The following is a 15827-nucleotide window of genomic DNA, read 5'->3' as shown; positions in this document are numbered from 1 at the left end:
GAAGAGGATGTAACTCACTTGTGTAGGATTCCTCCCCCAAATCACCTGAATCTAATCACAGCTCGACAAGTCCAAAATTAACTGGCATGTAGGAGACAGGCTTTTGTTTTGTTTGTACTTATGCAGGGAGATGTTTAGTTGCAATATCTGCAACTAAAGTCATGCAGGAAAAAAGATGCAAATAAACAGTAGCGAGAAAGAAAACAAACGGCAAAAATGTTACCGAGGAATGAAAACGTGTTATAATCTGTTCGGTTTTCCCATTTCTTCTGGAGGCTTAACACTTCACAAAAGGGAAGGGAAGTATGCTTCAACTGAGCTACAAAATTACTTGGAGGTCTCTCTAAAGTAGTTAAGTAGTCATTTAGACAGGTACATCTTTAACACTATTAAAAGGATGGTAATCGGTGCTGGTGGCAGCGCTGGTTAGCAGAAAAGTCACGGGCCACGGCCACGACTACCAGAGTTACAGAGAGCTTTATTGGGAGGAAGGAGGGGGTAGGAGAGAGGAGAGCCAGGCCTGGAGAGAGACCGAGCAGAGGAAGCAGAGAGAGATGGCAGGAGCAAAGAGAGCGAGCAGGGGCTGCATCCAGGTTTTTAAGGCGTAAGACCCCAAGCTGCACATGTGTAGGAGTAAGGGCAGGATCCTAACAACTATGCCTTTCAAAATGTAACATAGGGGCCTAGACAAGGGACTTCTGAGATAGCGTTATTCTGTTCTTTCAGGTTTAGAGATACAGTGTTATCTCTTTCTGTAGTTAATTTTGGAAGGAAGGATGTAGTGTTAACATAAAATTGGAAATTAGTCCACTGTAAATCTGTAAATTCTGCTGTTGAGATTACCCAGGATGTCAGAACTGTCCAGCCCCAGTCCCTTCTCCCACTCTGAGTCATTTTTCCACGCTTACGCAGTTTCCCCCTTTCCTTTTCCTCTCAATGTTGATACACTGATAGAAACTACAGTAACGGCAGCTGAGGAGAGCAAGCAAAGGTCCTGGGAGCTGCAGTAGTTTTATAACAGATGTATGCTGGTGAGTTTGTGATGCCTGCCTATAATCATAGCACCTGAGAGGCTGAGGAAGACAGTAAGTCCATTCATGTCAGCATGGACTGCATCCTAAGACCCTGTGTCCAAAAAAATTGTGACCGTGCAAGTGGAAAGCTATGCACATGCATACAGTTGTCTGCCTTGGTGAGAACCTCAATTATGAAGCAGATAGTAGCTTGCCTGTGGTTTTACTTACAGCAAATATCTGCTCTTTAGAACATTCAAGTTGCCAAACAAGGATAAAGCAATAAACTATAGACAGGAAGTGGTAGACATTGATTTGAGAGCTTGCTTATTTTAAGTTTACCCTGTCTTGATGGGTTCCAGTGGCTGGGAGGCATTGTCTTAGACTTATGTTGAAAGTGTTTTTCTTCTCTTGTTTGCAAGTTATTTGCAGATTCCAACAAGCCTTTGTTAACATGCCATGTAGCAATATAGCTTAGAGTAAATCTTGGTACATCCTTGCATACCAGGTCACCCTGTAAAGCAAGTGTTGGTGGAAGAAGACAACATTGTTTTGATGTCTTTCAGTCAGCCAGGTTCTGAAACACACTTGTAGTTAATGTTCGTGATAAGATGGACAGTGCACACGAAGGCATACCTCAGGGAATTGGCTGGTATCTCGGCAAGAAAGTGTTAGGATTTGGTGTTTGGTTAGGGTCAAAAGAAGCAGGAGCTCCTGTCTTGAGGTGGGGATCAGTAAGTATAAGGGCAACCAGCTTACGTAGTGAGAACTTGTCTCAAAATGAAAGAATAGGGAAGTAGTCCAAGATAAGCATACTTAATCAAACTAAGAAAGACTGCCATGATGTCATTGGGCAATATAATTTATGGGAACACTGTTGTATACAGTCTTTGAGGAAATGTTGTATAATGCCTGTGTAATCTCTAAGATTAGAGCTTGGCTAAAGCCACACTTTGTGAAGAAGCTACAGTCCTCATAGTAACTGGGACACTTTGGCATCTCATGGTTTCCATTTTCCTATGCTTAGGTGAACTTACGAAGTCATCTTGTTTCATCTCACATCAATGACTGTTGGTGTTGGCATTTTATAAGATCATGTGTCTATCTGGTACTACCAACCATATGGGCCTTAGCCAGGTCTCAGATTTGGAGCTGCCTTTCTCAGCCATTGGCTAGTAAGGGTTTCATGTGTAAATACAGCTTGACATGTAAAATGTTATAGGCCTAGCTTGGGGGACCATGTGAAGGCTTCTGTCATTCTACTGTCAGTTGCCAGAGGAAACAATTCCATCCTCTGGTTGGAATTTGGATCCAGAAACTTTTCACTAATACATCGTGAACATTAGTATTTTTTAAAATGCAGAGCTGGAGACCAAACCAGAGTCTGGTACATGCTGTGCATGCCTTCTTCTTCGGAGCCACACCTTCGTCTACTGTGAGCATTTCATTTCAATAGCAGTTCTAGTGATGTGTGTCTGAGAGCATCATCCATCCATGGAGATGCCTTGTTTTGTAAGTGTGGGAAAGGCTGGGGGTGTGATCTTTACCAATTCCCAGGTGACTTTGGTGCTTTTTCCTAGGGAGAAAGTAGATGTTCCATGTTTCTGGGCAAATGTTTAGTTACCGGTCTATTTTACTCCATTGATCTGTTTTTCTAACTTGCCAGGGAAAGACTTCCAGTCATCTCAAGGAGCTTTTGCTATTCCAGAGAGATTTTAGAATGGGCTTGTCAAGTTTCACATTAAAAAAGACATTGAGATCTTGATCTTTATAGGATGCAGATGACATGTTGGTGTCCTTTTATCAGTGAAAATGGTTTATTTCTGAGATCTCAAAATTTTTGTTATGAACTTAATGTCATCTCTACCATAAACCTACAAGTTGTTTGATTTGTCTCTGGGCTCTATTCTGTTTTATCAGTCTAATTGTCTTTCCTAATACCCAGGCTGCCTTGAATTCTATAGCTCTAGAGTAATTGCTCAATAAATCTTATTACCTTCTAGACCAGTGTTTCTCAGCCTTCCTGATTCTGTCACCCTTCAATACAGTTCATGCTGTGGTGACCCTCCAACCATAAAATTATTTTTGTTGCTACTTCATAACTATAATTTTGCTACCGTTATGAATTGTAAATTTTCCCAATGGTCTTAGGTGACCCCTGTGAAAGGGGTCCTCCAATGGACCTCCAATGGGATCGTGACCCATAAGTTGAGAACTGCTGTTCAAGAGCAAGCCCTCTCCCATCTCCAACTTACAGGTGGCTGTGTACTGACCCCTAGCTTAAACAGCCATGCATAACTGAATCTTTGCTCCAGAATAAAGTTTCTCAAGGAAACATTAAAAATAGGGGCCAGGGAGGTGGCTCTGGATAAGAGCATTTGCTGTGCGTGTAGGAGGCCCTGAGTTCAAATCCACATCACACACCAAAAAGCTCGATGTCCAGGCATATTTGTAACCCCAGTATCGGGGAGGCAGAGATGAGTGGATATTGACAGCTTGCTCTCTAGCCCTGATAGTGATCTTCCAGCCCAATGAGAGACTTTGTCTCAGTGGAGTAAGGTAGAGGGTGATAGAGGAAGACATTGAGCATCCTCCCCTGGCCCCTCACATGGACTGGCATGGGCCAGGTGTGGACACACACACATGCACACATACGTGCACACAGATACACACACACACACACACCTTGAGGAAGCTAGAGAGATGGAGGCTAGAGAGATGGCTTGAATTAAAAGCACTTGCTCAAAAATTGCGAGGACCAGATTTCAGTTTCCAGTGCCCATGTAACAAGCCTGGTGACCCAGCAAACCCAAGCTAAAAGAGTTACTGGGCCTTGTGGTCTTCCAGCCTACCAGGAAACAGAGCCCCAGGTTCAGGGATGAGACTCTGTCTGGAAGAAATAGGTAGAATGATTGAGAATACAAGCACACACACCCCACATAGGTTTGCACACACTTATACAGGTACATATGCATATACACATGGATACAAATCTTTAAAAAAATAAAAACTAGACTTTAGCCAATACTACTCTTAGTCAAGCTGTCGTTTTAGATTTTGTTCAGATTTGGCACATCACTTTATTCAAAAGTATTTATTTCCACAAATTTTTATCCACAGCTGAATAATTACATAAGCACTTTTCTATAACAAAGCTGTAGTTTACAGACTTGTCCAAAGTGAAAAAATATTTTTCAGTAGTTATTTCTTCCGCAACATTAGATTTACCCCTGAATATTTTGTGAACTCTTAGAGAGGCAGGCCTTTATCTAAATGCCAGTTGATTGCAAATGTTATATCCAAATCTGGCTGCTTCTTAACAGTATGATTTCAGACAGTAGCCTAATTCCATCTGGTTGATTCCCTTTGTCGGACTGTATTTTGTTATAGTGTGTGTGAGTGCAGACATGTGTCATGGCTCATGTGAGTCAAAAGACCTTTCAGTGTGGGCTCTGGGGACTGAAGGAACACAGGTCACCAGGCTTGCATGGCAAACACTCTTAGCCACTGAGCCATCTGGCTGTCCCAAACCTTACTTTAGAAAAGACAACTTTTAGTATCCAGTGATGCTCATTAGAAAAAAGCATCCTTGTCTGTCATTGGCATTATCCTCTAATTTTCTATACTCCATAATTCTCTGATTATGTATAAAAAAAGGAAATTTTGGTTATTTGACTCATATACCAAATTAACTTTATAAATCAACTGCAAATGTTATGAGAAGAAATGAAAGACCCCGGGCTAGCATATTTGGCAACCACTTACTCATAGTGATCAAATGTTTGGGAAGTATTTAGTTTGTGCAAAAGAATTGGATTCCAGTTTGTTGCCATAATCCTCAATTCATTTATTAGGGCTCTAATAGTTAAATTAGTGGTAGATTTTAGGGACCTACATTCTCAAAACTCTTAGTTTTCACAAGAACCTTCTTAACATTTTATCCTAAGGAAAATCAGGGGAAGCAACTCCTATGACATGTTTTCTGGAAAGGGGGAAAAGTGTATCATGGGGATGATTGGCCAGGTGAGCCTTCAGGTGCGGCCCCTCTAACTGCAGCTGGGATGGCCTGGGGGGATGTGTGTAGATATCATCCTTGTCTGCCTCAGTGACAACTAATTTAGGTAGGAATATACTCATTACTATAGGGACGTGGGTAGTGCCCGTGTGGTAATGCTTAACACACACATGGTAGGCGTATGAATTTTGGTTAGTTTTTAAGGTGCTTGCTTCATGAGATGAATCAGAAGTCCACAGGATGCTACCTACACTGAACATTATGTTCTTCCCACGGCAACTCCTTCAAGGAATAAGTGGTGAGTCGATTATTTCAGCAACTGCTAAAGGCACATGATGGAACTGTAACTACTCAGGAGCAAAGAGCTCAAACGTGTGCTGCATTTATTTAAATTAAAAGAGATTATTGATTTCATCAAGTTGGGAAGTGTTTAAAACTAGCTTTAAAAGGGGAAGGAAACCCATTGCTGAGGGAGGCTCAGGGATGGAGTGCTCTCCTTATATGCCTGAGGATCTGGGTTCAATTCCCAATTCCCAGTACTAGGGAAAAAGTACACAGAACAAAACCTTTTTTTTTCTTTTTCTTTTTTCTTTTTTTTTTTTTTAAAGATTAGAGTTTCTCACAAGGTACCTTTTCACCCTCAGGTTTGCAATGAAATAGGGAAGGTGTAAACGCTCACCAACCACGGTATTGGTACAACTCTGGTGGAAACCCTTGTCTTCTGGGAGAACAGCAATTCTCCCATCTGTTTGTCTAATTACTAAGCTTTTATTTAGCAAACCTTTGCACCTCCTGACCAACCAGAGACAGGAGAGTCATAACCCGTGGGGGGGCGGGGCAGAGATGACGGTTTAAACTATGTGTAGGCAAAGACGACTAGGTTTGGGGAGACACTGCTCCTTAAAAATGCTTTACAAGGCATTTTGGGTGTTCTTGGGGGTTAAAGGACAGTCAATTTTAAACACTACAGTGTACTAAAAAGCAAATTACATTCCTAAACAACTTTAAAGAGGTAGCCACGGATCCAGTTGTTTTAAACTGGCTTTCGAAACAGTTTGCATTTGGGGGTTGAAAGGTCTGATACAGATGTCATGGGCTGTGACTGGGGGGTGAGCTGTTCTTGGTGACAGACACCTAAGAGCCTGATGTCAGGGGCTGTAACGGGGTGGAGGAGGGACTGCTCTTGGAGACAGACACCCAAGAGCCGCTGGGGTGTTTACTGTGGACACAGAAGGGATGATGCACGTGACAGAGCATTTGTTGTCAAATTGAGTCTCAAGCCAGGCGCCATTTTCTTGTTCTGGCCCCAGCAGACAAGGAGGTCTGGGGCCACAGACCTGTAAGAGCACACACAGGGCTTTAGAGTTTGGAGTGTGCTGTATTCCTAAGAGCCTAAGCTGGGCGATACCCAGGGAGTATCTAAAGTGTAGGGGATCTCACTGTGACAACAAGGCTCCTGTATGATTTGCAAACAACCTGTACTGTCATAAGGACAGTGCATACTTTTTAATAAATATTGATTATAAAAATGGGAAGAATGAATATGTTAGTTGTCCAACCAAACCTTTGTTCCTGAGTCCAAAAAAGTCCCCCAATGCAAAACAAAATTCTAAGAGCAGCAAATACGTAAGTCTGTTCCATTATTACTAAATATTCTTTGAAATCTTTGTTTCATAGTAGAGTATTTACATTGATTTTAAAGTTTGGAGAAAATGTTGAAAATAACTTGAGAAGGGAAAGTTGGCCCTAAGCTATTATAGGCTTTCAGAGCAGTTAAAACCAACCAACCAACCAACCCATAAATCATTGGATAATAAGTTAGTGATCATGCGTTCTCCTTCAAAGGATCTTCAGACAATTGGGTTCTGGAACTGAAGTCTGTTTCCCTTATGGTCTTGGGGTCTGGAATCCCCAGCACACTGTGAGGACCTTTCCAAAGGTTTAGCAACATTAGGGAAGTTAAAAGCTCTGGTTTGTATACCTTTAAATAAAAGTTATCCATTCTCATCTACTATTTTTCATAGTTATATTGTGGAAGCTTTGCTGGTCTCGAGGTATGGACTAGCACAGGAGACTATTTGTCCACCTTTCTCACACTTGGTACTTGTGACGGCAGTATGTTTGGCTTAATTCTCCCATAAACCTGAGACTGTTGCAAGAACTCACACATATCAGGGTCTGGGTCATCCAGTTTTCTTAGAAACAATATATACAACACGTGTAGTCTGGAGATCAATTGTACCATTGTCTCTTATTCACCAGCGTTAGTGAATGCTTTGGGGAAGCTCCTGTGAAGGCCCAAGGCCCATACTTTTGTTCTTAAAACATCTCCCTACAAGCTCATCCACCCCTTTGGTTTATCAATATATGTCATTGTTATGGTATGAGTATCATTTGCTGAAAGACCCACAAAGGCAATTTATGTCACTATTTTTAATATTATCTTAATTTGGACATTCTGCAGTTATATACAAAGACCAAAGTAGGCACTTCCACCCTGTAGAACTGGCATTTTTATATGGTAACTGGAGCTACGCACTGGCTATTCATTATGATGTGTCTTTGTTTAAACCGAAGTCAAACCTTTAACAACCTTCCACATTTCAAGTATTTTTATTCTGAACAGTATATACAAAAACTAATGACAATGTGCGTCACTTTGTTTAGTTCAGTAGTCTCCACGGGTTCTCTAACTCTGGTTTGATCTACTTCGGGCATAGTTAACAGACCCAGAATTCTCTCAGCTGACTGTACGTGCTTCCTGGTTTGCCTTGGAATCACGCATCCTCAGACTTCATTGAGAAACTCCAGATTGAGGCATGCCGGGATGTGGATTGAGTCCATGGTCAGAGAAGATGGATTAAAAGGAAACAGAACAGGAAACATGTGTTTGGAGTCCAGCAGTAGCTGCTGGGGGTCATTCCTCTCCTGTAGCTGAGCCTGGGGAGGGAGAGCAAGATCGGGTAAGCATTTATTACAACCTAAAAAGTTGAAGTAACTTCACCAAAGTGAGCAGGTGTATGGAATGGACAGATTCCTAAGATGACTCGGAAGGCTTGCAAGGATCAGAAGAAAATGGTCTTCCTGTGTTCCTGAAGCATGCAGTGGAGACAAGCCCTAGTTTAGGTTGGTGGAGGTCAGATGGTTAAGCACTTGCCCGTTCTAGCATTATCTTAATGGTTCCAGCTAAGGGAGAAGGGGAAGCTGTGGCTTCGGTGCCAATCCCATGGGAAGACTGTCGCGGAGTGATTCATGGACCAGGTTCTACAGCCGTGGTTCTCAGCCTTCCCAATGCTGCAACCCTTTAATACAGTTCCTCATGTTGGGGTGACGCCCAACCAGAAAAGTATTTCATTGCTACTCCGTAACTATAATTTTGCTACTGTTATGAATCATAATATAAATATCTGTTTTCCAATGGTCTTAGGCCACCCCTGTGAAAGGGTCATTTGACCCTCAAAGGGGTTGGGACCTACAGGTTGAGAACCACTGCTCTAGAGGCAGACTCCCTGCCCTGAACAAATGTCCAAACCTTCCTATGTCTTAATTTAGTCATCTGCAGAATGGAACATCATGGAAATTGCCAAGGCAGGCAGTCTAGGGAACAGCCCCTCCTCCATTGAAGCAACTACTGAGTTTGAAAGAGTGATTCTTGTTAACTATTCCAAAAGTCTGGGGCCTGCTTAGAGACTCATTTATAACCATGCTTTGATGAAGAGAGAGGCTGGTATCTGTGAGCACGTGGCTGAACCTGCTTGTGTGCCCCACTCTTTAGCCTCAAGTATGGCTGTGGCGATAGAAGCCCACATTCTTAGAGTAGCTGGGTGGTGCCAGGGAAAGCAGTGGGGTTTTGACCTCTCAAAGTCTGAGATTGTGTGTGCACTTTGGTTCGTCTGGTGGGATCCAGCATGGATGCTTGTCTTAGATAAGGTTTTTCTCAGGGTACAGTGGTTTGTCTTAGTGGCTTCAATTGGAATATTTAAAAGGATAAATCCTCTTCCCTTCTCCTCTCTGAAGCTATGTGTTTTAAGAAAAGTACAATAACCAAAATGAAATTCACTAGAGGATTCCACAGCAGACCTGGGCAGGTCAAAGGGAGATTCAGCGAGCTAGAAGACAACAGTGTTGAAGTGACCAAGTCTAAGAAAGGAAAGGAATGAGTAGGAATGCTAGAGCCAGGTATGGTGCTGCACACCCTGTAACCCCAGAACGAAGGAAGTGGAGGCAAGAGGACCAGGGTTCAAAGTCATTCTCAGCTACATAGCAAGTTCGAGGTCAACCTGGACTAGTAAGACCCTGACCGAAAACAGAGTTTGAGGGTCCAGGAAGCAAAGTATCAACATACGTACTGTAGAAGTCCGAAAAAGAAATGAGGGAAAGGGGCAGAAAAACATTTAAATAAAAACTAAACCCATCCCAAATCCAGTGGGCAGTATGTATGAGTACATCCAAGCTCACTCAACTTTAAGCAGTGAGCTTTAAACACACTGAGATATACAGGTTGTGAAAACCCAAAGACAAGGAATCTTAGAACAATAGAGAAATGCATTTGCCATAAAGTATCCTGAAATGGGATTACCAGCTGATTTTTCATCAGATGCCATGGACATTAGGAAGTAATAGGAAGACACACCCCAAGGGGGGTGCATGAGAATTTTACATCTGACAAAATTTCCTTCAAGGGCAAAGGAAAATTTTAGTCATTTCTGGAGACAAAGACATTGGATAAAAGTTTCAATTCGTCATGAACAATTATAGATGAAGCACATTTAGAAACAGCGTACAGAATGTATGGTGCCCTGACTGACAGAGCTGGAGGGAGAACTAATTCTCCATCAATAGTGGGGCCCTTCAGTCTCCCAATTCTGATGACATATAGCACCATAAGGTGAGGTCCATAAGCAGGCATGCTGGACTCTTTAGGATGGAAGTTAGGTCCCTGGGGCAAGCCTTTGAAGAGATACAGGGACTCTGGACCTTGCTGTCTCTGCTCCCAAGCTGCTGTGCAGTGAGCAGCAGGTATCCCTGCCTAATGCTCGCTTCATTATGTACTGTGTGTTTACAGACCCTGAGAGCAAGGCTGAGTCACCATGGACTGAAATATCTGAACGTGAACCCAGACGAACCTTTTCCCTTGAATGCTGATTACCTCTAGTATGGTGCCACAGTGACAGAAAGCTCACTGACATGCATACAGATTTCCCCTTGGGGAAGATGATGCAGACGGTGCTCTTAAAAGGCTGTGAGGACCAAGACTCGACAACTCAGTACACTGAGTCGGGTTGCTGGCACCTGGCAAGTGCTGTGTTTGTCATGGGTAGGCCAGCTTTGTTTGTCCTCGGAACTAATGGTAAGCGCTTGAACTATGGACTCCAGGCTGGAGCTGCACTTTGGCAGGAGTATTGCCAGGGGGATGATCCACAAATCCTCATCAGGAAAATACAGGTCATGCCACTACCAGCTTGAGGCACAAAAACATTGTCATTGTTTTGTTTTTCCCTCTTGGGGACAAGCCACTGTTGTTTCAAATAGTGACAGTATCTTGATACAGTGTAACTTTCTAAGTTTCCTTGTTACCCAACTTGAGAGTTGGAAGACCAGGGGCTATTTGCTCAGCTCTAGCACCCACGGCATCTTTACTGTTTCTCTTAAGCCTTGAAACAGGCTGAGGCCTTCAAGGACCAGCAGCCCTTTGGAACACTGAGGAGGGCGAGCCGTTTGAGTATAAGCCTGCGAAGGGGGCTGTTGAACCTCAAATTGCTCACATTTTGTTACCTGAATGATGACAGAAAGTGCTGCTTAAGCCTCCATATGCTAGCCACAAGATTCTCATGTACTAGCATCCGAAGAGCGGGGCCATAACTTCAAAACTTACAGTACATGGTCCCGCAGAAAACCCCCACGAACCCGGTGGTGGCATTGACAGCTCTCAAGCTTACAGCATCCAGGTTTGAATGGTTAAGTGTTTGCATGGCTATGTGGAAGTCATACATGTTTATGAGCTCCTGTGTAGTGCTTCAGTAATTCAGGTCAGTGTTTTTAAACATGTACACGGTATGTAGTATGCAGGCAATGGTATGCCTAGCAAGCAGTTTTGACAGCTGGACAGGAGGTCAAGTGTGGTGGGAGTGGGGATGGGGTTGGGGGTGTGGTGAGGGAGCTGGCTACTCACCGGTGCTTCTGAGCACTGTGTAGGGAGAAATAAACTAGAGCTGGCCAAAAACCAAACCCAAACCAAACCCTTTTGACAGGACTGCCATACTTTCTGACAGTATCTGCCCTTGGCCTCCAGGGTGTTATCTCTACGTCCTTCATCCGTTAGGCCTGTGGCCTGCTTGGCATATGTCAGTCTACTTTGGACTGAACTCCCTTCTTGCAAACGGCGACATTGCCAGTTTATGGTGTGTTATGATCCTCCCTCCCGTGTGGCTCAGATTCAAATCCAAGAACGACTTCCTAGACTTGTGCTTTTGCTTGAGTTGCTTTTCAGCCCTCCACAAGAATCAGTAGTGGGTCATCGGGGTACCCTGTGGCTTCTCTCCTGTCCCCTGATCCCTCCTCTGCATTCAGGAGCTGGCTCTATGCTCATCCTGTGCTGGCCTCCCACTCAGCGCCCTCCCTCTCCCACTTTAATGCATCCCTTGTGTGGGTGAGCCGGCCTGCTCTGAGGGCTGCACGCTTGGCAGGCCCTGGCATTTCCCCGTTGTCCTTGAGGCAACAGCTACCTTTAGTCTTACTTGGCGTCTGTCCCTTAACCTCTGGCTTCATCTCTACTCAAATACCAGGCTAAAGTTCATTTACTCTTCTCCATGGTCTCTTCAGAGTCAAGGCACTCTTTCTAAATCTCTAGATCTCTTTTAAGACTTGGAATAAAACCCCCAGCCTTGCAGAGGACAGCAGCATTCTGTACCAAAGCTCTTGTTTTCTCGGGCTTCTCTAACACTCCTGCGTCTGTCCAGTGTATTCCTCACATGTAACTGGGGGAAATGAGTCCTCTTGTGGAGCCGCAGCCAGCTCCTGTCAGTCCCTTCTGTCACACAAGAAGGCCCTCCACCGGACCCAAATCTCCCTGGGCTCAGCTTGAGAAAGCTCATGTGTAAGTTAAAAACTCACCTCTCAAGATGGATCTATATATACATCTGCCTAAGAAGTTTCTTCCTACCAGATCCCCAAAGACAAATAGTGTATCAGAGACAAGGTGTGAGAGTTTGGATTGAATTGTTAGAGAGTATTTCCTAGTTCCACAGGGGTGGAACTGATATTAAGCTACCTTGTTAATTCCGCCTGGTGTCTTGATTCAGAAAGGTGCTCCCAGCCAAAGAAACGCTTGAGTTGAAAAGCTGAGTGGCAAAGGTAAGTCCATCCGTCTGCGTGCACTCGTGGATGCTAAGGTTCTGTGCATTTAAGCAGGAAGCCTACAAATGCAGATTTTTCTAGCACACAGTGTATCCAGTGTTAGTAAAGAGAAGGTTAAAATCTGCATTTTCAGCGTCCCTTTTGGCTTCTGACTAGGGACTTTATGAAATGAACCAAGACTCACCTGGATTGTTCGTATAAAGGACACTGTCACTCGTTCCTCAAATTCATTCAAGGGGGTATAAAGGTTTAAAATCTTGACGATCTGTTGGAATGAAAACACGGTTAGCACAGTACTAGACAAAACAGAAGACCACTTTGAATTTTAGGACTGTGACAGTGGCGCCATACAAATGTCCAACTCTCAGGACAGATCCCACTAGGTGTGTGCTCAGGCTGCTGTCTACAGCGAGTTTCCACCCCATGGCTGCCCTTGCGGGGTTTGAGGTCCTGTACTGCATTCATGTCCTCAATGCCCACCCTTCCCCTAGGCTTGGTGGCTTATGCATAGTGAGTTCAAAAAACTGCTGTCCGGACCCCCCAGCCTCTGTTCTGCCGGCAACTCAAAGGTTCTTCAGAAGAGCACCAGGGCTCACGTAACCACGATTAACCATGCTTATACCTCTTCCTTAAGAAAATTCACTTTTGCCAGGCGGTGGTAGTGCACACCTTTAATCCCAGCATTTGGGAGGCAGAGGCAGGAGGTTCTGTGAGTTCGAGGCCAACCTGTTTTACAGAGTCAGTTCCAGGACAGCCGAGGATACAGAGAAACCTCGTGTCAAAAACCAAAAAGAAAAAGGAAAATTCATTTACAAGTGAGATTTTCTTCTTTACTAGACAGCCTTTTGTCTACCTATCAGTGGTGGAAGTACCCCGGCCTCCTGCCAGGCCAACTACAAGCAGGAAGTAAACTTACAGGAAAAAAAATAGTTACTGGGGTCGGGAAACACCAGTCCTTGCAGTTTTCTAAAGAGTTCTCTGGTTCATTTCAGGAAACAGCGAAGGAGGTACGAGAAGCATGCGCCCTTCTGCGTATTGGGTTTAGAGTTGGCTACAATGGTGTTGGTTGGGAAGAGCATGCATTTGATTGGAAGAGACTGGTTTCCCTTCTGTCCATGGTCCAATTCTAAGTAGCCATGATCAAAAGCAAGATCTGGGGACCCATCTCTTTATAGACTAGTCATATGTGTACAGCCAAATTATGGTATAAATACAATTCTGGGGGAGAGGAATTTAAATTAATATTTAAGTACCTTTAGATCATTAAGGCTTCATCTAAAATGATATAAATGGTGTCTTAAACTATGAAAATTGCAGTTGTAAAGGAAGTATGTAAAGAAAGCAAACAGCCTCATACTGACAGATGCAGAAAAAGAAATCTCTTTGGTAAGAAATTGTTTTTAAACAGTTGTGACATGAGGCCAGCAAGCTGGCTCAGTGGGTGAAGGCCCTTGCCACCAAGTCTGATGGCCTGAATTCAATTCCCGGAACCCGCATGATGGAAGAGAGAACAACTCCTTCCAGTCACCCCCTGAGCTCCATACATGCACATCATAGAACATGTGCACAGGCAATTTCACAAAGTTGTTATTGAGGTTTGTGGGTTTACCACCGTGAAAGTTAGCACAGAGGGAGGATCAGTAAGTTTCGGGGAAATGGCATCAGGTCAGACCAAAGTGATCTCTGCTTCATCAAGACCAATTCATCAGTTGCAAATTGGAATTGTGTCAACAAGGCCAGGAACACCGCATCAGAAAACTCCCTGCGAGAACAGACTGGCAGGGCCAGCACTGGTCTCGAATGGCTGTACCTGCTGGGTGCTGAGGGAGGTGCACAGAGAGCAGATGGCCTCTGCATCCTCATGGGTTTTCTTCTTCAGCTGGAGGAGCTGAGCTGCCTGGATCAAAGGTTCCATGGTCTGAACTGCTCCACTCTGGTGAAGGTTTTTTCCTCGAAGCCACTCTTCAAGTTGGCTTATGTTGTACCTTAGTCATGGGTAAAAAGGGAGCCGTGTTAGCCTTTATTCATAGGGGAGGCATAACTAGTGTTATCCTTGCCCCCACTTTAATTATCTTATGTGGTTAAAAGCTTGCAAAGTGTGGGAAAAGAGATAGCTCAGTTTGTAAAATGTTTGCCTTGCAAGCATGAAGACCTGACTTTGAGCCCAGACCCATATTTACACACACACACACACACACACACACACACACACACACACACACACAACAAACAACAACAAAACAAAAAATGAACGAGGTGGCACACAGTTGTCATCCTGGTGCTGGAGAGGTGGAGATAGATCTCGTTGGCCAGCCAGCCTAGACAACTGACAAATTCCAGTTTAGTGAGATTTTTTTTTCCTTAGGTGGGTATTTGAGTTGTCCTCTAGTCTCCATGTGTTCATGTACACACGTATTCTCTACTCCTATATGCACACACACGTTAAAAAAAAAACCCAACAAACTCTGCAAAGTGCCTAGCACTCAATAACCGTATGTTGAGTAAAGAATGAATAGATGAATGCAAGCTTAAAATTAAGCAAAGATGAAATACCTAATGTGTCTCTCTCTATAGTTACAGGGAGGGAAGCATAAATATACTAAACATTTATACTTGAGAGCCCTGATAACTCATCACTCATCCATCTTTCTCGCTCACCTAGCCACACTCATCAGTCTTTAAAGAGCATTTGGGCATCTCTAAGCCAGCGTGAGCATCTTTGTACTAGTTTGTTTAACCAGGTCACTGTCTGAGCAGGGTGAACTTCACCAATCAATAAAAGGGTGATGGATTTGAGCCACACACTGACTATGACAAGGGCTACCACCTTGGAGACAACTGTCCTGTGTTCTGCCCCTACCCTGTGTTGGGCCTCTCAGTTTCCACGGGCTGGCTGGTGTGAGCACCTCTCACGTGAGCACCTCTCTCACCTGAGCTGCATGCCTGTGCTCCAGGAGCAGGCATCTTTCCGCAGGAGCAGGTTGTTAAGGGTCACGGCGTTGATCATGTAGAAGAGCTGTTTGAACACCTGAAGGATGATCTCAGGGTCCAGGCCCTGGTCACACATGACTGTATGAAACGAATTCATCTGGCGGATGATAGCCTCCAGGCAGTAGGAGTTCTCTCCATCCACCATGCTGGAGGTGCGCTTCCGGTAACCCGTCGGCCGCACGCCAGACAGCCCCTGGATACTCTCATTTTCCAACATGGCCGAAACTGAAAGGAAGGCGTGGTTAGAGCAAGTCTGCTGTAGGACCCCTCAGCTCAATGAGCCCATTCAGATGTGCACAGTGTCAACATATGTGGGGACTTAACACATGTGGCAACGAATTTTGAGTGTGGGGGCTCTCCATCTGACATAAAATAATCATGGAGCAAACTGTCACTTAAATTCATTAGTGATTGGACAAAGCTAATGGCTATGTGCTAGCTGGATTCTGTAC

The 15827-nt window shown here is 44.1% G+C and overlaps 1 protein-coding gene across 1 annotated transcript in view; it reads right to left on the bottom strand.

Moving 5' to 3' along the window:
• Positions 1 to 7444: 7444 nt before the first annotated feature.
• Positions 7445 to 15827, bottom strand: part of Myo5b (myosin VB) — a 303407-nt gene continuing 295024 nt past the window's right edge. The window contains exons 43-46 of the mRNA XM_037196923.1: positions 15315 to 15600; positions 14195 to 14369; positions 12569 to 12649; positions 7445 to 7968 (exon numbers count right to left, since the gene is read on the bottom strand). Of these exons, the coding sequence (XP_037052818.1) occupies positions 7816 to 7968; positions 12569 to 12649; positions 14195 to 14369; positions 15315 to 15600 (695 nt within the window). The 3' untranslated portion in view covers positions 7445 to 7815. The remainder of the gene's footprint in view (positions 7969 to 12568; positions 12650 to 14194; positions 14370 to 15314; positions 15601 to 15827) is intronic.

Source organism: Peromyscus leucopus, chromosome 19, assembly GCF_004664715.2.
Source record: "Peromyscus leucopus breed LL Stock chromosome 19, UCI_PerLeu_2.1, whole genome shotgun sequence".
Taxonomy (NCBI): domain Eukaryota; kingdom Metazoa; phylum Chordata; class Mammalia; order Rodentia; family Cricetidae; genus Peromyscus; species Peromyscus leucopus.
The sequence above is the reverse complement of the archived record's forward strand: the minus strand, read 5'-3'. Positions and strand labels throughout refer to the sequence as shown.